Source organism: Aulostomus chinensis, chromosome 16 (assembly GCF_037954235.1).
Source record: "Aulostomus chinensis isolate RoL2024-O1b breed Wild chromosome 16, RoL_Achi_v1.0, whole genome shotgun sequence".
Classification (NCBI taxonomy): Eukaryota; Metazoa; Chordata; class Actinopteri; order Syngnathiformes; family Aulostomidae; genus Aulostomus; species Aulostomus chinensis.
Window position 1 is genome coordinate 22,153,729 of NC_141335.1, and position 24,684 is coordinate 22,178,412.

The 24,684-nt window shown below is 42.4% G+C and overlaps 1 protein-coding gene and 1 long non-coding RNA gene across 3 annotated transcripts; one reads left to right on the forward strand and one right to left on the reverse strand.

Moving 5' to 3' along the window:
• Positions 1-866: 866 nt before the first annotated feature.
• Positions 867-24,243, forward strand: ret (ret proto-oncogene receptor tyrosine kinase). Of its 2 annotated transcripts, none has more exons than XM_086180935.1 (21): positions 867-982; positions 1,288-1,647; positions 12,373-12,618; positions 12,818-13,111; positions 13,633-13,871; positions 13,960-14,155; positions 14,233-14,432; positions 15,887-16,163; positions 17,518-17,649; positions 18,178-18,288; positions 18,376-18,489; positions 18,581-18,825; positions 18,906-19,053; positions 19,146-19,253; positions 19,331-19,545; positions 19,668-19,790; positions 19,896-19,966; positions 20,384-20,521; positions 20,662-20,761; positions 22,271-22,418; positions 23,291-24,243. In XM_086180935.1, exons 2-21 carry the CDS (start codon positions 1,581-1,583, stop codon positions 23,446-23,448), a joined length of 3,330 nt encoding a protein of 1,109 aa, XP_086037061.1. In that variant the 5' UTR covers positions 867-982; positions 1,288-1,580; the 3' UTR covers positions 23,449-24,243. The 2 variants fall into 2 exon arrangements, with proteins under 2 accessions (XP_086037061.1, XP_086037062.1); XM_086180936.1 differs by having other exon boundaries at positions 17,521-17,649.
• Positions 1,469-3,450, reverse strand: LOC147247836 (uncharacterized). Its single transcript, XR_015109533.1, has 4 exons — positions 3,126-3,450; positions 2,974-3,033; positions 1,778-1,882; positions 1,469-1,679 (listed from the first exon to the last, which is right to left on the reverse strand). It is a non-coding gene; the product is annotated as an uncharacterized LOC147247836 (long non-coding RNA).
• Positions 24,244-24,684: the final 441 nt, after the last annotated feature.

Genomic DNA, 24,684 nt, shown 5'->3' on the forward strand with positions numbered 1-24,684 from the left:
ATCAAAATAATATTATCCAGACTGCAGTGGTGCGAAATACTTTTATACTTCATTGTAAATATCTGATAAACACATCCTGCAGTTCTCTGAACTTTTGCAGAACTGCTTCTATGAAACCATCATGGTTTACCATGTTGTTGCACCACCACATTTCCATGTTCTTATTGATCCTCGCCGACCATATGTCTCAGGATACCTATAGTCTGTCATATGGAAACTTTATCCCAGATACAATGTTCTCATGCAGACCGCCCAGACTCTTATAATGATCCATTTTATCTCCCTTGATAGAGTGATCAGGATTACGTTGGTCCCCCTTGCCAGTGTAAGTGGAATCTTTGAACAGTATCAGATTTATAAGAAACATTCATCCCAGATCAGATCTGATATCTATTCTTGGAAGTCTTGAATAACAACTTGAAATGTATTAGAATAAATTGGCACTATGAAAAACATTATGATGGCTGCTCTGAGTGTGTTTACATGCAGACACCTGGCATGATCATAGGAACAATAATTGGATTTTCTTGTGCAGTCTTTTGTCATTTCACATTTAAAATAAGAGTTTTCCCATGAGTTACGCTCAATACATATGGATTAAACCAGAAAGGGGAGACGCAGATAGAAAAAGAATGTTGGTGACGTGTTTTTTTCCACTCAGTGGAAGTTAGCGGAGCTCCTGAGAAGCCCTGACGTCCCCTCTGCAGCTCACTAAGCTCCAGTGGTTTTGCTCCATGCAGACATTGATTGGAGAGCGATTGCTGAGAGTGAGTGACTGGTGTCCTGCCCCGAGGCTGCAGCAATGCATCACTCCTCACTATCCTGCTGTCACACACTAGATCCTACACTTTAACACAGCCTTCACACTTGGACACACGCATACATATAGACACACACACACACACACACACACACACACACACACACACACACTCCTGAGATGTTCTCACACACTTGGACACACAGCGGATCTGGTGTTCAGGTGAGAAGACAAGCACTTTGCAGGCATCTTTTAATGACGTTTAGGGATGTTCTCAACTGACATTTCTGTTTTGAATCTAATAAGTTAATGAATTTCACTGATTCTACTAAACAGATATAAAATAGACAGATTTCAAAATAAAATAATTGAAATGATAAACAAGCGAACCAGACACCTTTTAAAACAGCCCCTGTACCTGTAAAACCATCACACATTTAATGATAATTGTTATTCATTTTCCCCCCCGTTGGGTGTTAATGAGATGGCTGACCTGCTGTTAAATTATGCTCTTAAATTTCCTGTAGGTGCTGAGCTGCCTGCTGCTGCGGAAGCAGCGGGGCAGTGAGTAGTGAGGCAGTGAACCCCCCCCCCCCCCCCTGCAGCCAGCAGCCAGTCAACCAGCAGCCGCAGCCGCTGGAGCCGCGTACAGCAGCCGCTCGACGGGACAGTGAGGACTTCACCCGCCTGCTGCAAAGGACACTCTTGTTTACGCACCGTCTGCTTTTATTTCATCAGCTTTTTTTTTTTTTTTTGTCAATTGAGTTTTTTGGGGGAATTTGCATTTGCATTCATAAACTTTCACTTATGGTTCGCGAATATGGGCTCAAGTTGTGGTTTCTCTCGGGGAAACATCGCTGCGGTGGTGGTGTTTCTGCTGGTGGAAGGTAAGACCCATCATCACTTTTACTGAGAAATTCTGGAGAGATAAGGGAGGAATGTGGATGCTTTTAAGATGATGACATTTGTTTGTTTGTTTGTTTGTTTTTAAATGAGCGCGTTAACTCAGGTGTTTACCTCCCCCTGCTCTGTTTATCCTCATTGGCATCCACCGTCTGACTCTCCTCGACTTGTGATGAAGACTGGGGAAACTAACGTGTTTATTGGTTTGGGATGCTTACACTGACAAAAAAAAAAAAAAAAGATTCCTTGTAAAACTGCTCTCATTGAGGGGAAGGTAGTAAATAACACAGTTACATCCAGGGAGGAATGATTTCTGAGCTGCTGAACAAATCCAGGGAACACAAGTCTACAACTGAGATACAAGAAATGATCGGCTCTTGCGCAACATTCTGAAAGCTGTGAGAGGCTCAGGAGAATATTACGCCTAAAACAGAGCTGCAACTATTAACAGATTTAATCGACTCATTGTTTCACTCCTTTTTCAGATAAAAATGGCAAACACTTGCTGGTTCTGGACTCTTAAACTGATATATAACAGAAAAAATAGTTTAGGTCTGGGATTGTTTGACTGATTTTAACACTTTGTTAAATTCTAATGAGCATTTTTCTCATTTCCATGACAATTTAAAGACTGTTTCATCGATTAATTGTGAAGGTAATCTGCGGGTTAATGGGAGATGATAATAATCGTTAGTTGCATCATAAACACAACACATGCGCTGTTTCATGCAGCAGAAAGTGATACTTGCAGTGTGCGCTGGCTGTTATGTGTGGTATGGCACAATGAAACCTGGAGTCAAATGAATACAGCCATATATCATAATAATATAATCCCATTCACAATCCCACAGCCCAACTGTACCAACACTGTCCTGCCATGCCGTCTATATTTAAAGTGTCGCTCATAGCTCGGGAGTGTACGGCAAGTATGTGATGCTCAGACAAATATAGGCCATTGTGTGGAATTCCAGAATTTGTAATGGGACTTTAAAGTAGTCTTAATAGAGGCTCCTATCAGTGCTTTCATCAGGGAGTGTTATAGTATCATCAGTGTGTGAGTGCTGAAAACTGCACTATTTTTCATCTGAATAGTCTGTGTGCTAAATTATGCTCGCAAAAGAGGGGTTACCAATCAAGTCCAGCCCTACGTAATCCCTCAAGGGAGCGTTTTCCTGCAGTTGTTAAAATGATTAATGAAAATTTTTACGGTGCCACACTTGTATGTAATGTGGGATGATTATTTTTCATTGTGACAGCAGCTTTTGTGTAGTTGTCAGTGATTTACATCACAGCAGATCTGATGCTCTTACCGCTCGACATTTACATCTCAGCTCTGCTTGCATGGACGGTCTCTGAAGCAGCCATTTCTGCTGATATTTATAGATGTGCACAGTTGGTCTACTTCAATTTCCAAAGTCAAGGACTTGATGGTAATTAATGGTTGTTGAAATCTACACCTTACCTAAATGCAGAGGCCCCTCACCTGCCTGTTTGTTGCAACGAAAGACCAACACTTGTTCTATGAGAGGAGGCGAGCGGCGGGCAGGTGTGCAGCAGCTGCTCCTATCTCTGGGCAAACACTGGCTGTTTGTTTTCTTTAGGAAAATATCTCCTGTTATGCAAGTGCACACACTGTTCAGATTGCAGGTTGGACATTATCTGCTTTCAAAATGACACATCAGATTGATTTCAGTGTCCACCATGATGGATTCGTCTCTGTCTCTGTTACATCTCGGGTTTGGAGGTCCCTCTGGCTCCTGATATCCAGAAACCATTTTTCCACCATTGTATTTCCGTATTATTATATTTGTTGGTGAGGAATCAACAGTTTTTGTTCAAGATGTAGAAAAAAAACAACAACAAAAGTTGAGTGCGGTCATTCCTGTCCCACTGGTCCTGGTTACTGATTAGTTTGGTGTTTCTTGCTGAGGTAATCAAACAAAGGAAATTGGCAATCAACGCTCAGTGGCTCGCAGCGCTTAGAGCTAAAGTAGAGGAGTTGAAGACGTAAATTAGTGTGCATGGGATGAGGCTGCTGGGGTTAAAGATTATGGATAGAAAAATGGTTTTGAGGTGTTTCAAGATCCAATGTGCTGGAATCCTGAGGTCTCTTGTGTCTTTGAGGAGGGCATGCAGACTTTTTCTAGAGTTAAATATGTCTCTGATTGAGTGTGGGCCTTCATCAGGTCTAGTCTAATGATTAGCCAGACTTAAGTCTAAACTATGTGAGAAACAAAATGAAAACCTTTATCAAAATTAGCCAAATCCTTTTGGGCAGACTTGTCTGTAATCCATCACTTCCCCAACTAGAACCACAGATGTTTTCACGTAAAAGCATCGAGCCGTTTATCTGCCACTTTGACCATGTTACTGTATCTTTGACCCTCTTTGCCCTTTGGCCTTTGAAATCCTAACCAAGTGGTAATCTCCAGTGGCGAGCCCTCCTCCGTCCCAGAGGAAGCAGTGCTCGCAGCCTCTGTAGGGGCTCCTCCTCCTCCTCCTCCTCCTCCTCCTCCTCCTCCACGTTGCATTACAATGATCATTTTCATCAGCATCTCTCTCTTTTGAGAGGGACCATGACGATAAATCTTATTTGATACATGCTGCTATTTGATTTAGCTCCTTATTACATTATATGATTTAGTAAAGCGTCTGTTTTGTGTTGCTCATGGAAGCGTTGTAAATCTTGTCAGTTTTCTCTCCTGCTGTCACCACGTCTCTTTTAGTCTAATTGAAAAACATCATGATACAAGTTGTGTGCTTACATTTTTTTTATTTGGAGACATGAATTTATTGTTGAGCATCGCTTGTTATTGTACGTTCAAAAAAAATCTGAAATATTAAATATTAAAGCTCTACTGATTTGGCTGTGACGAAGCATTTTTACTGCCAAAGTTGATTGATTTTTAAAGGAACACAACAAACGATGAACATAACAAACAGTTGTTTTGTAGAACAACAGGGGGTTTGAAGTGCTGCATTGAATCACTGCATCCAGACACGAAAGCAGTTCCAGGTATCTGACCCTAAAATAACAACATCTCGTGATTCTCTACAGTGTTTTTTTCCTCCGCTGCAAATGTTAAACAGAACCCAAGTTCTATTGATGCAGGCAGAGACCGTTTCTTCTCAACTGCTCCATTGCCAGAGTTCATGGCAGCTAAGCTAACTAGCAGTTAGCTGTCCAGTGGGGGTCTTGAGCTCTGCCATGCATGCAGTGAGGAGAGGAGGGTCCCTATCTGCTTGTCTGGGACTAAAAATATTGGACAATAAGTGCACTGCCCAATAAAGTTGGCGTGTGTCTGGAAGAAATGCTGCAAAGACAGGCCTCAAAGTGTGACAGAAGCATACACACACATACAATACTCACCTATACATCCCTAAAACCTCAATGAATAAAAACCTACATTGTTTGTGACAGAAAATTGAAAATTTGTTTAATAAGTCAATTCCAGCTTCCTCTTGTTGCTAAATATTACTGTGGGTTGAACCAGAACGGGAAAAAAAGGACCCATAAAGCTTTGTATTTGAGTGGTTTTTATGTTCCTGTATCTTAGGGAGGAAAACAATCCCTAATTGCTTAATGGCAGTCGTCGTGCCAACCTCTAACTGTTGCCTCTACATGAGGGCTGTCAGAGCTGGGCTACGGATCCTCTCGTCAGTTCAGGGTCACACTTCTTCCTCATGCATGGTTTGAATCTAATTTGCTGTGGTGAACGCACAAGGAGACATTGATTGAAATTTTGCCCTTGGGGAATTTTGTCCTCTTGTTTCACGTAGGTCTTGACAAGTCATTTTCCAGTTGCCTAGCAGTCTTTGACCCATTATTGACAACAAAGGGCTCTTTGGTTCATGTATCCACGTATGTGACTGAAGCTAATGATAAACTCATTTGTGAACTAATTATAATACAAACATATTTAAGTCCAGGATTTGGCTAAATTAATTTCTTATTTTCCATAAAGCCCCATCAGAGTTAAAAAGAGGACGTTGCCCCTCTTTCATCAATCCGACACTGGCATCACTCTCTGTCCGTCGGATTGATCCTTCACTTGACTGAAGTGGCTAAACGCGCTGGAAATTATTTTTCCACCAGCCGTTTGCTGCTTCTTCCACTGGCCAGTGCCAAAAAGCTTTAGTTCCATTTGTGCTGGAAGATCAGCGCTTCCAGCTGCCGGTGGAGCAACATCCCTCCCTTTGTTCCATAATGTGAGCCACCAGATTCCCCCGTGAAACCTGATGCAGCGACACACTGCGTAACAAGCAGAGCAGAGATGAAGAGGAGGACATGTCCTTTTCTTATGTTAACGAATGAATGTGGCAGAGTTAATATGCTACAGACTGAATGATGCGAGCTGTTAAAGTGCAAAAAGCCCCACGATTAATATAACCGTCAGAGTTTAACATGTACTATTGTGAGCTATGTTACACCCATGCAGGCTAGTGTGTTGTGCAGCTGGGAAGGAACGATCCATGCAACATGGTCGCCGCCAGAACATCTGCTCCATTTCTGCTGTCACGGTACACAAAAGTGACAAACAAACTCATCAGCCTTAAAAATGAAATGAGGCTCAGGAGGTTGATATTCCAACTGACTTCTGTCAGTCACAGTTGCCTGTTGGCCCTTTTCACTGGAACGGCTGTGACACACTAAACAGAACGAGACCACAATTAATATAATGTGCATATTTAACCAGCTATGCCAAAACGGCTGCTGTGAAAAGGGCCTATTGACAGTAGGTTGTTTACAAACCCAGAAAGCTAACATTACTTAAAAAAAAGATTTTTAAAAAATAGCTTCATGACAAAGATGCATTGCAAAGATAAACTGTGAGGTTTCTACCTCAATCTGAGTGAATGAGTGCAACCTCGATCAACAGTAAAGAGTCTTGTGTAGGTTTGGCGCAGATACACGTGTCGTCTCGCTCCTCCAATGTTGGCGTGTCGAGTGACATCAGAGCTTCTCCTCAGAACTCTCAATAGTTTCCTACTTCTGTAATGGAAAATTAAAAAAAAAATCACTTTGTATTTTCTTGTGTTTGAGGCGTGATTGGACTTTGTGTTGTTTTTAATGTTTGCGCTGTGTTTGAACTTTGTGGTCAAGTGACTTTAAGTTTGAGACAGTCGTATATCTGGGAGACGTCTAGTGTTTCTGCATCGAAGCTACAAACTTTTTGTGTTCCCGTTTCCCAGAATTTTCCCACCTAGCAGGTGTGCAAGCTGACAAGAGTTCAACTTCGACTTCTTGTGTATGACAGCAGATTCACATGTTCATATAACCTTAATAGGAAACCTTAATGGTAGGTGGGTGTCAATCTGCAGGGGCAACTAGCAATGTATAAGAGCTCAAGTGACTCCGTACTCTGGGGATTCTTCTTCAGCTCATGCTCGTTGTGTGTTGAACAAATTTCCCTCTTGCAAGATTAAAGAATTGCTCCGACTCAACAACAGTTTATTTGAGTGTATTTTCTCATCTCACCAGAACTTGGAGCCTCGCGGGACAAACAGTGTGTCCATTTTAATAATTTTTCCTCCGCACTTCTTGATATTCCCAGTTTGACTGGTGTTCTCTTTCACCTCAGAGGTTGGAGTTTCCCACTTCCCGGTTGTTTGCGAGTGCCTGATTAGTCATGTTGGCAACATTGATTTTGGAACCCCATGGCTTACTGCTTACAGTCTAATTTCTCCAGTAATTTGGATTATGAACAAATACAGTACTTGAACTTTTCCCATAATCATTAACTCTACTTTCTATTTAGCACCAATTAGGAAACACTTTCGCATTTCAGCTTTTCTCACGTCACCTTAGCACAGCCTCTGCGAGCTGCTCGTGTGATGGGTCTCTGGTGCACACACATGTTATTGCTGTTAGAGGGCAGTTTCTAGCATCATCTGTTTGAATTTGAAATGAGTAAATGAGGGCTTTTTACTGCTGCTGCCAAGAGCATCTAGATGTTGCTATCAAAGTAACGTAATGACTCAGTCTAGAGCAGGTCAGTGCACCACGTGATCAATTCCCGATGCCACTGCCAGTCCCGCAGGAATTCTTCAACTGAATTTGTACGTGCAGCTAACCCCCGGGGAGTTGTTCTATTAGATTTTTTGATGACTGATGAACACAGTTCGTTGGCTCTCGGCTCTTGTACTCTCAGAGGGATAATTGGATTACATTATGGTCTAATTGATCATTATGTTACGGTATGCACCTGACTAAACTACCTGGAGCCTGGCTGCCTACTCCAAGCCGAGCCCTTGCTGGAGAATAATCAGATATTACAATATTCTGATGACAAGTTTGATGACAGGAAATGATTTTCTTTCCTTGTTACACCTCAAAGTTTCAAGCATCAATCAAAACTATATTAGCTCTAGCTTCTGGATCCAGCATGATATGATGGAGCAATCGTGTGTACTGGCATGGGGAAGGAAAAGGGGAGATTTTAAAACATTATGATCGATAATAGCTTTCATACATGGAATTATTGCTCGGTATGCAGCTTTTTAGTTAATTGAATCCCTGAAGGGAACAATTCCCATAACTGAAGCAAAGTAATAGGTTTCAGAGAGATTATGTTTTTCATATCAGAAGATATAACTTGGGGAAATGTCATTGGCGAGAGCTAATGGATGATTTGAAAAGGTTGAATTGAATCGTGGCTTTACATTTTTACATCATATTTTGCCTCTCAATAACCTGCAAACAAGTGTCAGGAGCTCACAAAGATGATCTTTCCCTCCTGTATTATGTCTTCATGAAAATAAAGAGCCAGCCTTGTATACTTAGCTTGAAGCTCATAGCAACTGATGGCTAATAACAGCAAAACTCCTCTACCAGGAATGCTCCTGAAACATGAAAGAGTGCCTAGATTGAAGGGTTACCATTTGTTTTTAGCCCACATCATAGTTTGTGGATTACTGAGCATCTGGCTGGATCGAGATGATGTGCATTACACCAAATGTTGCACATGAGAATTTGTAAACTGGCATTTTTGCTGCTGTTTTTTTTTTTTTCCGTAGCCGTTGTTAGCCGTCAGTTGTCACGAGCTTTAAGTTAAATATACATGGCTCCCTCTTTCTGCACAAAGAAGTAATGCAGGGGGGAAAGAACATCCTTCTGATCCTGTGATACCATGATATTTGTGACTACTTGAAAGGCAAAATACGCTTCACGTTTGAAGTATTGCTTTAAACCCACTCATTAGACGTAATTTTCCTGTGTCTGTAGACATCATTACCTAAAAGAACAGATCCATAACAAGTGCATCGGAGATGGTTTTACAGAAGCAGCCAGCAGCCTCTCCCCCGTCTGTCTCATCAGTAGAAAACAATCAGCATCACTGCTGATTAGTATGGTTATTGATTGGTCTGCTGCCAGATCCACGGCCTTTCCAATGACTCGTTACAGGGACACATGCAGAGCACGTTGACCTTGGGAGGGCACTGGGCTGTTCTCGCACCGCAGGTTAGGGAGGGAATGAATTATATAAAAGAGACAACAGCCCCTTCCTCATGAGTGTTCCGTCACGATGGTGGGTGGGGTGGGGGTGGGGTCGTCTACATCTTGTTGAATTGAACCCCCCCACAGAGGTAGAGTAGTAAGCCTGTGGGTCGCCCCAGCACATGAGCTCATAGCTGGTAAATCTATCAGCTGAAGCATGCATTGAGCTAATTGAGTTCCTGTCTTTGTCTGGGACGGTAGAAAGGGCGTCCCACCCTATCAGCTCCACCGGCTCGAGACACGCTGTGGTTTGTAGCCGTCTGAGCCCACGGTTTCAGATTTTTTGATGAGTCTGTGTCCTTTTTGTCCTTCCACAGTTAAAATATGAGACGAAGTGGACAAATCACCCTTTGAAACTCATCAAGGGCAACTGGGAAATGCATTGCTGTTTTTGTTTTTGAAATGTACGTCTGGGTTGGATTTTATGATCTGTACTGACAGGCACATGATATCTTTTGTCAAAATGAATTGCTACAAGAGTCATCTTCAAACACAGACTTATGCAATATTTGCACTCTTTGAGTTAGGGAAGGTCAAGGCTGTTCCAGAAACATGTTAGTGTCCATCCACACGTCACAGTCTGGAGAGAACATTACTGGTGAAATACAACCGGCGTCTTTTATCGTCCTCTCAGTGGCCCTGCATGCTCCTGAGAGGTGAAACAGCATTACTGTCTGTGTTTCTGTCATTCTTGTGCATCATTTAGCGAAGCTAATGAGTCACGCTTTGGAAAATCGTCATCATGGCTTGACAGACCAAAGATGCCATTTGCTCCAAGAGGCCTGCTTGATCCATTCAATTAATTAGTTTTGATGCAAACTGCTTGCTTTCAGTTGGCTTCGGTCCTGGAGAGAAATTGAATTTTGAATGATATAAACAAATTGTGTTGCACGGGGGTCCAGCCTCCGTGGCTTCAAGCCAACACCTGCATTCATAAACGTGTTCAACTCCCACCAGTTCACATGTTGGGCTAGCTGGTGTCATCTAATGTGGTAGAATCATACTGTGGTAAGATATCTGACAGTAAAATACATTTTTATCAATTTATCCTCTTGTTAAAATAAACAAGCAGATTGTTTAAATACATGTGAAACCAGGAGCTTTGGGTTTACATTGAATTATTACATACCTTTGTCTGTAGATGAGGGTTTGACTGCATCGCCTCTGACAAGTTTGGGCCTCATTCTGAAAGATAATGGCTCCCTCTATAGGCCACAATAGGTATAAATGGAGACCTACATAAAAACTGATGCATTCTGTATTCTCCATCTTTTATCCTGTCTAGTAAAAACAAGTCTGTGTGTTTGTTCTGAGCATCACGTATTACCAGGTACTGTACTACCCACCATCCATCTTGAACCATTCATTCATAATTTATCCAGCAACTTCAAAAGTGAAGGCATGCTCTGAAACATGACATATATCTTTCTTTTTCAATCTTTTTGGTCCCATGTTTCAAACACCATCTTTTTGAGTTGAAGACACTCCAGAATTCACTTTGAAATACATCTTGTACAGTACTTGAGTAATGATATTTAGCTGATGAAATATTATTATTCTGGGAAAAACCCTGATTATATCACTACCTGTATGTTTGGGTCCAGCTGCCATAGTTTCATACCTAAAGCTGTCATAGGAAATCTTTATGAACAAGTATTCGCAATAACAACACAATCACACATCATGTAAGGTGACATTTTATAACCTCACAAAATAATTTGATGTAAAATGTGTGTGTGTGTGTGTATATATATGTATATATTATATATATATATGTATGTGTGTGTGCGTGCGTGTGTGCGTGCGTGTGTGTGTGTGATCACCATGTGATCCTCATGCATGTGGTCCAACTTACAGCCGATCAAAGCTCTGATTTTATGCTAGTTCACATTATTTTATATCACCTGTGTTGCTGACATGTAATTCACTCTTTAGTTCTGGTGTATTATATATGTGCTGAGAAATTTACATTAAAAAAAAGTTTGATTTTAATTTTGATTACAATAATGTTTAAGTTCATATATCGTTGCCTTTCCACTGTAGATGCCATCAGAGCTAAATCGCATTGCTGCAGTTTTTAAGGTATCATAAAATCCTCAGATCATTTGCTAAAGGAATCCACAAAATTGTGATAAGACTTGTGATTTACGACCGTAGAAATATCGTTACGCTCCTGTGTGTCAATCAGTCTACATTTTACTAGCACAGAAATAAATGGCTGAGATTTGACCGTGATAGGAAAATGGATAATCATCATTCATATTTTAGCAGTCATGAAACTGACTCTTATCATCCCAGCCGGATAAACAACCAAGTGGTGCTGTTGTTTGTTTTTTTACCCTGGAACACTTTTAATAAAATGGGCTGCAGCCTCTCTGAGTGAATCTCAATCTTTCAGGAAGGACGGACACGTTTTCTCCATCAATTCTGCCTCCTGTCATCCAAGTCCTGCAAAATTAAATCAATGTCTGAAACCAGAGCTGAGGCCTCGACTGCACCAACAGAAATAGAAAATCTAGTTTTGCTGTCTGCTAATGACATTAGTGTGCTCCCTAAATGGTCGCCTACCGTCGTCAAAGAGGACCATAACGGGGATATAATTACAGGAGGAACACTCGCATCTCCATTTTCCTGTAAAACACACAGCCTGCTGTAGCCCTTTATGGATTACCCCAACAAACACGTACAAATGCACGCACACGTGCACACATACGCACACACACGCACACACACATGTACACCCCTATCCTGCTCTGGCAGGTAATGATTCATTTCTCCCCTGTATCATGTGATCCTGTGTAATTAAACTTCTCAAGGTGAACACAAGGAGAATCGGAAACCACATGTTATTGACCACATGAGAAATTCATTAAAAGAGCTGCATAAGTGTCATTTGAGCCCTCCTTTCAATTTCCGGAAGAGATGGGAGCTGTGTCGGAGAGGAGGGGAGAAACACACCCTGTCAGATTCCATGTGTGTGTTCATTTTCATTCAGTGTCTAGAGAGCATTATCAGCAGGTATTGTTGCCACAGGAAACTCTCCAGAATGAGATTTCTGATAAGGCTCTTGTCCAACGCAGTGATGAGTCAGCAGCAGTGTCAGGCCTTATTTCTCAATTCTGTTCCTCAAGAGGAATATAACACCTTTCCCCTTTGCTTCAGTTGGCTGCCAATTTTAAACATCTGGTTATTCTATGTCTTCTTTCCGCAGGAGCTTCAGGGCTGTACTTCCCTCAGAATGAGTACACCGAGACTGTTTATGTTGGTCAGCCAGCCGGGACGCCGCTCCTCCAGATCCACGCCATGTTGGACAGAAACTCTGAGCAGCCGCATTTCTACCTGTGCTGGTTGAGCTTACTCAAACGACCGGCCTACAGCTCCTGGTTTAACCTGGACGTCAACACCGGTATACTGTCCTTGAACAAAAGCCTGGAGGAGAGCGACTTTGCTTTGCTAAGTAAGTTTGATACAAGCATCGTGGTAATTTATGGCCCCATTTTAGTGCTACTCTGCCAGTTATCTGCCACGCACAAGAGTAAATTAGTCTTTTATGCTCTCAGAATAATAATAACATTCAGCCATTTGAGCAAAAAAAGCTTTATCATCAGGAAGAGCCTGAGATTGAAATGTTTTTAACTTTACTGTGTTTTTATCAGATAAAAAGTCATGGTCAGTGAAGAAGTTGTTCCTGCATGTGATGGTGCTACCCAACATCGCTAAGAATGCTCAGTGCATTACCAGAAACGCCCCTCGGATCACCCTGGACTTTGTCAACGCCACGATGCCGCTGTGTGCTCAGACGGATGTGAAAGAACTTTGCTTCCCTCACAGGGACTCTTCCAACCCACACATCATGGAGAACAGGTTCCCAGGGGCCTTCCGACAACTCCGACGCCTCACAAGACTCAACGTGTGCCCCAACTACACCATTTCTTACAACGTAGAATCCGGTTAGAGACATCATTTAATTGATGAATCTTTTTAAATATATTCAAATAATTTAGAGGACACCAACCATAGATAAAGCAATGACTACAAGTACTCAACTTAAAAAAACAGAAACACCACATTGTGGTTCTATGCTATTTGTTTCTGTCACAGAAATCTTTTCAATTCATCACTTAATCCCAGTGGAGATTTTTGCAAAATTTGAAGAAATTCCCTCAAGGTGTTCATGAGATATTGTTTTGACGAGAATGTGAGAGAAGTTGTGTAAATGGGAGGTGACAGTTACCTTGACCTTTCACCTTCTACCACAAAAACCCTTTCCCAATGGATGTTTGAGCCAAATCTGAAGAGAATTCCTCATGGCGTCCTTGAGATTGTGGGTTAATTAGAAGGGGACAGATACTGTTCACACGTGAGGTGTTTGCCAGAGTTGAAGAAAGCCCCTCATGGTGTTCCTCAAATATCACGCCAACATGAACGGACAGATTCTTGTTATTTTTCTTGATCTCCTTTGTTCCGACAGATTTTCCGACACCTTTTGCGGTGGATGAGAACACCACCGAGCTGCTCGTGACTGCTGCGTTGGACCGGGAGGAGAGCGAACGCTACAGGCTCCTGCTGGTGTGCACAGTTCGTACAGACGCTGTCATCACCAAAGTGGACACGCCACTGGACGTTTTTGTCAATGATGAGGACGATAACGCGCCGTATGTGAACGGGACAGACACAGCAGACATCATCATCAGCTTCAACCGCACGAAGGTGAGGAGACAAATTAATCAGTTGTGCTGAGCGCAGTCATCGTGACCTCAAAGCAGGATTGAATGCTCACTGTCCTGTCTCTTTCCAGGGTGGCTCCTTTGGCACCTTGTTCATCTTTGACAGGGATTTAACGCCCATCTATCCCATAGACCAGACTCACAACAAGTACGTTGGGACCTTGCTCAGCAGTGATCCGTGGACAAAGGAGACCTTTGACATAAGAGGCAGCTTCAGTGAGAAAAAGGCTGCTTATAGAGGCATTCGAGAGACCGTCCACGACTACCGTGAGCAATCTCGCTGCTGCTCCTGTGTCTTAGCATTGTCTTGAGAAAACATGCTCATTTTGTTCCCTTCGCTCTAGAGCTCGTACTCAAGAGGAACCTGTACGTGACAGAGAACCGCACCCTGCAGCTGGACTACCTGGTCAATGACACCACCTACCCAGGTCTAGAGGGAACGGTGCTGCTGCACTTCAACATCACCATCTTACCTGTCCACATCGGCTTTGAAAACATCACGCATATGTTCACGCTGACACGTCGAGCTTCTGTTTACGCACAGGTACGTTTGGCAGCTCATGACAGACATCGAAAACCCCCAACGCACCGTGATCACAACATACGTGGCCAACGTGGTGCCTTAGAGGATGAGGGAGGAATCCTTATCTGGCGATGTGTTTTTTTTTTTGTTTCCTCTTTTTTTGTATGTTTTTCATTGTTGTTTGTTAATGTCAGTCAGGAGTCCAACATGTCGATACGCAGTCTTTATGCCGAGGCTTCCGCTGGGCCATTATGATGGATTGTATAAGCTGTCCCCTTGTCCCATTTTTCATTAAAAGCAGATTGTTAAATTCCCAGCAGATGTGTGAGTCTGATGGAAGGGAGGATTTTGCACTACTTCCCTCCTCATTTTGTATATTTTCCCGTGTCAGGTTAAATAAATTCAGCACAGCACATGCATTGGACAGTTCGTAACCTTGTGTCATCTCCAACCATATATCATCCCAATATTTTTCCGATATTTCCAGAGTACGATAAGCATTTTTCTCCCCACATTGATGAAAATGACAATAATGCACTTTAAGGGGTAAAAAACTGAGTATATGTTTTTTAAACAGATTTCTTCCGTCTGCTTGGAGCTGATTGTGTGAGCCACTACTCTGAGAGATTGTGTATCATGCATATCCTACCATTAATTTCTTAAAAGATAATAGATTTCGCTGCTCATCGACAGCTCTTCTTATAAAATCACCTATTCTTGAAAGTCTCTCATTTCACACCTATTACGTATTGTACTTCCTCCTCCAATGACCATGTATGGCCATTGTTTTAAGCATGTGATGTGTGTCACACGTCATCCAGCTGAGCACCTTTACCTCCAGGTAAGACAAGCAAGACATCCCATGCTTTTAGCAATGCTTTTAAAAATTTAGCACCCCTGTAAAATCTGTAAAATTAATGAAACTTTCCCGACACCAATATTGCTCCTCAGACTGACTGAGCTAAATCAAGGGAGTCGAAATGTTTCATGGGAACTTTTAACAGCTTCAGCAAACCCTCAATTCCTCAACAGGAATTTGTTTGAAATGGAGACTATCACCACCTCAGAGTCTCAGGGTGCTGCTGGACGCATGTTTGAAGATGATAAATACAATATGTCACCTTGAGGAGATTAAAACAAAACCCTGCAGGCTGCACAGTATTAAAAAGATGCAGAAAAATGGGTCTGAAATGCAAAAGTCAACATACGGGCACGTTAGCAATTTCTGTCTTGTAAATGCTGTCCAGGAGAGCCACATGCGGTGATGATAAGATTTAATTCTGATACAGCTTGAGTGCTACTCACTACATGACAACGTTATCAGCTTTTAGATATGAAGCCTTCTACTGAACATACTAAATGGCTGCCATCTGCTGGCTCAACAGCCAACTGAAATCTAACCCTCATAAATATGTTGTCTCATTCAAACTGGCCCTCACAGTCGTTCAAAACCCTGTTGTTTTTTGACTCCTCAGGTTGGCAGAGTCTGTGTGGAAAACTGTGAGCAGTTCGATGGCTTCGGTGTCACATACCGGCTGAAGGTGCCAGATAAGAACATGTCTGCAGATGCGCAGTCCTGCTACGCAGCCATAAGCATCACCCAAGCCCCCGATGAGATGTGGGGTCTGCTCTATGTGAACGACTCAGAGACGCTACGCAGACCTGAGTGCCAGGACCTGCAGTACACAGTTGTTGCTCAGGAGGAGCACACACAGCTGGAGGCCAGCACTCAGATCCTCATCATACTGGAAGGTGAAGCAGCTGCAAATACTCGTTTATACGCAAATGATCTCTCTCCATAGGGGGGGATCTTCCAGGGACCTTGTGTATCATTCCCTAAAGGTGTCAAATATCCCAAATCCTCACAGATTCAAAGGGATGACATTAAAAACTACTTTTTGGCCATTAAATTCCTTGGTCAGAGGTCCTTATGTGAATATTTAGGTTACAAGAAGGACTTTTGTGACCTAAAGAAAAAGTTCTAGAGGTCACATAAAAACAGTTGCTGTAGGAATCTTTAAGAAGAAAAAGACATCCCTAACAACGTTCTTAAGATGTTCTCACCGTTGTTAAGGACATCAAATTGTAACGTTCCCACTGAGTAGGAGGATGTTAACTGGTGGAACTACTGGGGTTATTCAGTACATACTGGGTATGCTGGGGGGATCATGGCTATCGTATAGGATGATCCCTGTGGGTCTTTACACTTCGTTCCCAGAGCCTAAAGATGTAAAGTTCTTCAAAGGGTAGGGGAACGTTTACAGGATAGTTTCGGGGGTGTAAATAGGTTGTTCCATAGGTCGCCCTTCCATAGGTAGAACTCTCCTGTAATGGTACTTTAGTAACTTTAAGGAATCAAACAATTTTTTTTTTTTTTTGTCGTATTTAGGTTCTGAAATTACATTAAAATCATAGGAGCGTGGTGCAGTGGTTAGCACTGTCCCCTCACAGCAAGAAGGTTCTGGGTTGGAGCTCCGTCTCCAGCACGGGATCTTTCTTTGTGGAGTCTGTATGTTCTCCCTGTGCCTGCGTGGGTTCTCTCCGGTACTCCAGCTTCCTCCCACAGTCCAAAGACATCAAGAGGGGTCGAGGTTAATCCAGACTCTAAATTGACTGTAGGTGTGGCTGTGAGTGTGAATGGTTGTTTGTCTCTATGTGTTGGCCCTGTGATGGACTGGTGACCTGTCCAGGGTGAACCCCACCTCTCGCCTGAAGGCTGCTGGGATAGGCTCCACTCCGCGACCCTTAATAGGATAAGTGGTAGAAAACTGATGGATTGAACATCATAGGAGCACTTTAAATAACTGTACAGAATTAATGTTCCCCTAAAACTTACGTTAAAGGGCAAAAAAAACATCTTCAGTGTTCTCTGAGAGTCAAATAATGTCCCTGTATCCTTAAAGAACTCCACATCATAACCATCTGGGAATGCTGGAGGAACCGTATCAGATGAACCCCTTTACATTTGCAGAGACACTCTGGGAACACAACATTTCCAGCAGCTGTAAGATTTCACCTTGAAGATGATTCTCCACCATCTGAGGCTCCTCAACAATTTTTAATTGTGTGCTTTTACATTAAGTGTGTTTGTCTCTGGTGCACGTAGCAGACAAGGTCGGTCTGGAGAGCCAGCCATTCGTGTCCTGTGCAGAAAACCGGCGGCGAGGAGACTGTGAGTCTGCCCGAGGTCTGGGGGCAACAACAGGAAGATGCCAGTGGAGGCAAGGCACTGAGAAAGGTGATTTGAGATGATGTTAACATCATTTTTCCAACAAGAAGCAAATACAGTCATGAAAAATGTGTTTTCATTTTGATAAACACCAACTCCACACCAGAGGTTTTCAAAATCTGAAGCGGTGTGCCTCGAAAAAAGCCAAGAATTAGGCGCCATCACAACCACGCTTACCGGATGCTTATGGGATCACTGTCGTTCTATTTGATCCAAGGTAGATGAATATTGCTCTTTTTACATTACCTCGGACCCATCTAGATATATAAAAACAGTCTATCATTTGGCATTTCTGAGTTAAAAAGAAGAGGAAACTGTAAAATTCCCTCAAGCTTCCCATTTTAATTTCAGCCATTAGTGATGCTTGATAACTATTGTCCTTGCACAAATTTAGCATTAAAAAAAACTGACAAAACTTCCGTACTCACATTTTTTTTTGGCAGTAAAAACCAGTGGTCAGTCTGCTTTATGCATGTTTGTTGTCTGTTTACATTTTCCCAATATTTTTTTTCTCTCCTTTGTGTTCATGTATTGCAGGAATATCTGAGAATTACTCAACTTGCTCCCCAGACCTGCGGACATGTCCAGACAGCTTTTGTGATGCAGTTGAAAGCAGAGATACATCAATATGCCCGCAAGACTGTACAAGTTAGTAAGAAATACCCTGTTGCAAATATTTAAAACTGGGAGTATTCCGTTGAATTTACTGTGTTTACATGTTGTTTACGTCTGAAGAGGAGACTGTCATCGGAGGTCATGAACGAGGCCTGAGGAACGGGATCCAGGCTGGTTATGGAACCTGCTACTGCTACTCTGAGAGATGCTTCTGTGAGAAGGAAGATGTTGAAGGTGAGCTGTTACAACAAATGTCAAGTCAAGAATTCACCAAATATCATTTGCTGCTTTTATTTTGCGACATCGTCTTTTGTTTTTCCTCCAGAGGCGATATGTGACGACATGTGTAAGACCATCATCGCCACAGCGCTGCTCCTCTCCTTCATCATCTCCATCCTCCTTTCTTCATATTTCATCCATCGCTACCACAAGAACTCCCCCAAGCCCCCGATAGCTTCCGCTGAGATGACTTTCCGCCGGCCAGCCCAGGCGTACCCCATCAGTTTCCCTGCTAACAATGTTCGGCGAGGCTCCCAGGACTCCATCGAGACCGACACTTTCAAGATTCCTGTAAGCTGCTTCTCTCCACCTCTCATATTCTTGGCCAAACCAGTTTTGAAGTCAGAAACGTCACTGTGTCATGTCAACAGGAGGATCCTAAGTGGGAGTTTCCTCGCAAAAACCTGGTGCTTGGCAAGACTTTGGGAGAAGGAGAGTTTGGAAAGGTTGTCAAAGCAACAGCGTTCAGGCTTAAAGGAAAAGCTGGTTACACCACTGTGGCTGTGAAAATGCTTAAAGGTGAGATGAGCCAGACGAAGAACAGTCCAAGTACATCTGATATATGTTGAGGAAATGTCAGGTGGTAAATGGCTTCATCGTTTTAAACACAGAAAACGCCTCGCACAGCGAGCTGCGGGACCTGCTGTCAGAATTCACATTACTGAAGCAAGTCAACCACCCACATGTCATAAAGATGTATGGAGCGTGCAGCCAGGAAGGTACGACCTCAGTCCTCGTCATCTGTCAAGCCATGTGTGTTGCACATGGACTCTAAGCGCTGCATTTGTCTGAATAGGTCCTTTGTATCTGATTGTTGAGTACGCCAAGTATGGGTCACTTCGCAACTTCCTGCGTGAGAGCCGGAAAGTTGGCCCGAGCTACATGGGAAGGGACGCCAACCGAAACTCCAGTTACTTGGAGAACCCAGATGACAGGGCGCTCACCATGGGTGACCTGATCTCCTTTGCCTGGCAGATTTCCAGGGGTATGCAGTACCTGGCGGAGATGAAGGTGTGTCTTTACTGTCTGCATATATATATATATATATATATATATATATATATATATATATATATGAACAAAAACAGATGTTTGTAATTGTGAAGATAAGATGAAGCATTTTGGTCCAACAGCTTGTTCACAGAGATCTGGCAGCACGAAACGTCCTCGTAGCCGAAGGACGAAAAATGAAGATCTCAGATTTTGGCCTCTCCAGGGACGTGTATGAAGAAGACTCTTATGTTAAGAGGAGCAAGGTGAAGAAAAAAGAAAAAAAAAAAGCTTATTGTGATGTGTTTTTTACAATCTTTCAAATTCATTTTAAAAAAAAGTTAAAAACATGGTCTCCTCCTGTTTTCAAGGGCCGTATACCTGTTAAATGGATGGCGATCGAGTCCTTGTTTGACCACATTTACACGACACAAAGTGACGTGTGAGTACAGGTATCATTTACAGGCAGTAGTTCGGGAAATACACTTACATAAGATGAATATGTCTCCCATGTCCATACAATCAATATGAGGCGTCAGCCAGCTTTGCTTAGCATAAAGTCTGGAATGGTGGACAAACTGCGAGCCTGACTGTGTGAAAATAGTCATCTATGGAGACATGTTAGAAGAGGGGAACAAAATTGTTGTTTACTTTTTACACTTGAGTGAAAATCAGTTGTGATAGTGAGCTTCAGAGGAGATGGTAGGCTCGATGATTATACAGTAAATATATTTACCGTCGTCTAAGTCTTAACAAAAGAACCTGTATTTCCCAACTATTCCTTCTGGATCTTACACAGATTATTTCAAAAAACCTTTTTTATGAAAATATGTGAATGAGCTCTTGTGTTTTCCTCCAGCTGGTCTTTTGGTGTGCTACTGTGGGAGATAGTGACACTGGGAGGTAATCCATACCCAGGAATTGCTCCTGAACGCCTCTTTAACCTCTTGAAGACAGGCTACAGGATGGAGAGACCAGAGAACTGCTCAGAGGAAATGTGAGTTTTACCCGACAGCATCTCCTCATATTTACTGAGTGCAATGCACCACAGTTTGACAGCCGGTTCTGGAAAATTACTCTGCAGGGAGGATTCAATGACACTTACCTCAGCCACTGCAATAAAACTTTCCTCTGCAGGTATAACCTCATGCTTCGATGCTGGAAACAAGAAGCAGACAAGAGGCCGACATTCTCAGACATCAGCAAAGAACTGGAAAAGATGATGGTGAAAAGTCGGGTATGGTGAAGCTATACAGTACAGTATGATAAGTCCATGTATTTCTATGCATCACTGGCCCAATTATGACACATGTAGGAAAATACATACATATTCAAGTTTGGACAAACAGAGCTTTGTTACATGGCGTTTAATTAATCTCAAAACCTCGTTAAAGCCAGGCACCACCATCCACAAGAGGTTGTGGCGAGTGTGGGCTTTTCTGTGCACTGCCAACTGCTCAGTATCCACCTGCTCATTTAGGTTTGGGAACTTGAAGGTGGCAATTTGTGGAGGAATTTGATTGAAATGCTGAAAAGTGAGTGTATCCAGAGCACATCGCACATAACTTTCGTTGATGCCTGGACACCAGACACCAACGGGATAGCATGGGAGACCAGGCCTGTCTTGTTTTCCGTGGCGTAGCTGAAGCATTCTCCTGTTGAAATACTTTGCTTGTAATCCATAGCCGTCATACATTCAACTTAATTGAACATAAATACATTTGAGCCAGCAGAGCCGCATCTGAATTTTTAGGTCATGAACAGCTAAAGACACACCTAAGCTTAGCGCATAGGCATATACAAACTGAAAGGTGGATGTTATGATACACGCATATGCAAGAATGCATCATATTTGGTTTTATGGAAGGAAAAAGTTATTGTTGTTTTATTGGATAATGTGAACAAGGATTTGAGCTCTAAAGGTTAGAAGTTGATCTTGATCCAGCTTGACGGCAGAGATCATACAGTGTATGTCACTCCTGCTGATGCTGATACACTGGGTGTCATTCTGGTTCACGTATGGTTTACTTGTGTTCAAGGCATTGTTGAAGTAACTGTTTCCAACATTTTCTCTTGATGATTCTCCCACCAGAAAAGTGGAGTCAGAGAAAGGTTGAAGACTGTAGGTGCTAAAAGTGGCCAATCAAAAGGAGGGGAGACATCAGTCACTGTCTATTCCATCTCCTCCTGCAAAGTTTCAAAAGTCAATTGGATGAGCAATCGAGTGTTGAGCAGTTGAGGGGAAGTATTGAGGGCTGAGTTCGTCACAGCTCTGCATGATTGGATTCTGTTCCATCCACTGGCATCACATGTGCTCGCCTGGTTTTTTTATGTGTGCGGGTTTTGAGGCTGATTAAATGCCGTAGGGCTGCAGCCGGGCACCGAGTACTGTATCATTTATTCAGGACAACATACTCTCATGGCTCTCTTTTTACGGTCACATACACACAGAATGCTTTCGATGCTATAATTAGTGTTTGAAGAGCGATCCTTAAATGTGGTGTTGAACAGTATAATCACAAAGCATCTCAGTGAGACTCCTGCTGCTTACGTGATGCTATGTTTAGGGTCTTTTAAGGGCAGGGGAATGCAGACATCCCAGAATGCCACAGGCTGGTTGTTCACTTTTTTCAGAAAAGGTAGTAGCCCGCTAACTGGATGCAAACATACCAGCATGAGCACACTCAGATTTAACATGCCTCTCTTCCATAATCAGCCTAAGCATGTCTTTATCTGCTTGTGTCAGGATTACCTGGACCTGGCTGCGTCTACGCCGGCCGACGCCCTGCTGTACGACGACGCCCTCTCTGAAGAGGACACACCACTAGTGGACTGTAATAACGCCCCTCTCCCTCGAACCCTCCCCTCCACATGGATTGAAAACAAGCTCTATGGTAGAATCTCCCATGCATTTACTAGATTTTAGAAACAGGATACACAAGCTCTCTTTTTTGGCAAGTTGTGCGTGGCTTTCCGTAGTCAAGTGTGTGTGACTGTGACCTAGGCATGCCTTCTGCTGATTTATACTGACATATCTCCCATTTCACCGTAAATGAGAGGCTCAGTGGAAAAAAGATCTTGTGTCTTGCATTTCCTTTTAGTTGGACCTGCTTCGAATGTACATGAATGCTGACCAAAAATGCTCGATTTGTAAATATTGACTATACCCTTCATTCTAATTTATACCTCACCACTCATACTCATTTCATTTGTACATATTTTCACCACATCCCTTTTTGTGTGGTTATGATTTCATCATTCGTTTGCATTAAAGGAAACGGTGTATCATTTGAAACAGGTCCTCACTGAATCAGTCACACCCATTGTGGTTTTGAATTCCAGATTGTCTTAAATTCCTCAACTTTTTTAATGTGTATTAATCTATGATGATTCCACAATGCTGAACAGAGTAACAGTAAGGCTTTTGAATGCAACTCTTTAGTGACATTAAAGGAGTACACATATATATATATATATATATATATATATATATATATATATATATATATATATATGTGTGTGTGTGTGTGTGTGTGTATATGGACTATGTTCTGCAGGGGCTTCAACAGTAATGTAGTCTGGATATGTAGCAAAAAAAAAACAAAATAAAAACAATAAAATAAAAAATGTATTCACCATTTAAAGCCAAATAAAATCCGAATTTTCTCCAGAAACCTGCGCTTTAGAGTTCAATTTAAGAGCCTTACTGTCTGCACGCTGCTTATCTTTCACTGAGTGCAGAAAAATGATATGTTCTCATTTTTAGGCATGTCATACCCGAACTGGCCTGAGAAGAGCCCGGTACCGCTCAACAGACATGATGCCACTAATCCGGTCTTTACAAGATATGCCAATGATAGTGTTTATGCAAACTGGATGGCTTTGCCTTCACCCCCTAAAGCTGTGGACAAGCTTGATAGCTAAAGACAAACCAACGCTGTAGTAAAGATGACTAGTTGGTAGATGTGTATATTTCTATAAGACTGTATATATACAATCTGATGCTAAAGTTGGTTCCCTTTTATTTCTGTTGCACGGGTATTAAAACTGGGATCTTTTTTTTTTTTCTTTTGCTGCAAAACCGGCTGGATCAACATAAACCATTCAGCTCTTCAGTATGTTAATTATTACCTCACGGTCATGTTGGCCAAGTTGTATCACTGCATGACTATTGTACCAGATTGTATGTCAGTGTCAATGTCTTTTAAGTGCCTGTGCCGCTTCTACACTAGCCTCCGATTATTAATGTGCTACTGTGAAGATCACGTTCCAGCCCGGGAATTAAAGGGGACGTCTTTACCATCATCTGTTGTAGACAGCTGGGTGAGCGGACAACAAGCAAAATGCTGAACTTGTTTTGAAGTTTCTACTCTGGAGGACTTTGCTCCTCACAGTGACCCATGTTGTCCCCCCCACCCCACAACCCCATCCCACACACACAAAATGTTTCAAAACTGTCTTTCCAAAGAACGGTAACACAGACGTTGGTTTTGTTTGTTTTGTTTTTTCTTTACATTAAAAATATCAAAGCAGCGAGTGCCACTCCGGTGTGAGGACTTCAGTTGTAAATGGTGACCGTGTCAGAACCACAGTTCTCTTTTTCACTCGCTATGATAGCAATCTTTGTGGGAAAACAATCTGATGATGTAAACTAATGAGTGTTATCATTGCTCTGTTGATATTATTTGACTACGTTCCAGTTATTAATAAACAGTAAAAATGTGCAGTATGTCTGTCCGTGTCGTGTCTGTCTTTCTATAAAGCTGTGAAAGTGCACTAGTATTGATTTGTTAGTATAATGTACGCAATCACTTTGCCGGTTCACCTCGAAGCTGATCTGCTCATGCTTGTTATCATTAGTTTTGTTTCTCAGAGTTAAAAATTGAAGCGCAATTCAAATTAGATCTTACATTTTCTCAGAGTCTCCAACTCAAGGATGAACTGGAGAAATGTAGGGGGGGGTCAAAGGTCAGAGTCAGTCTGAGAGGCACACACCCATGAAGCTGTGTGGCTGGTTTTAAACATACTAAATCAGAAAAGCTGTGTGCTTATTCCTTACTAGTAAGGGTCGCGGGGGGTGGAGCCTATCCCAGCATCAACGGGCGAGAGGCGGGGTTCACCCTGGACAGGTCTCCAGTCCATCACAGGGCCAACACATAG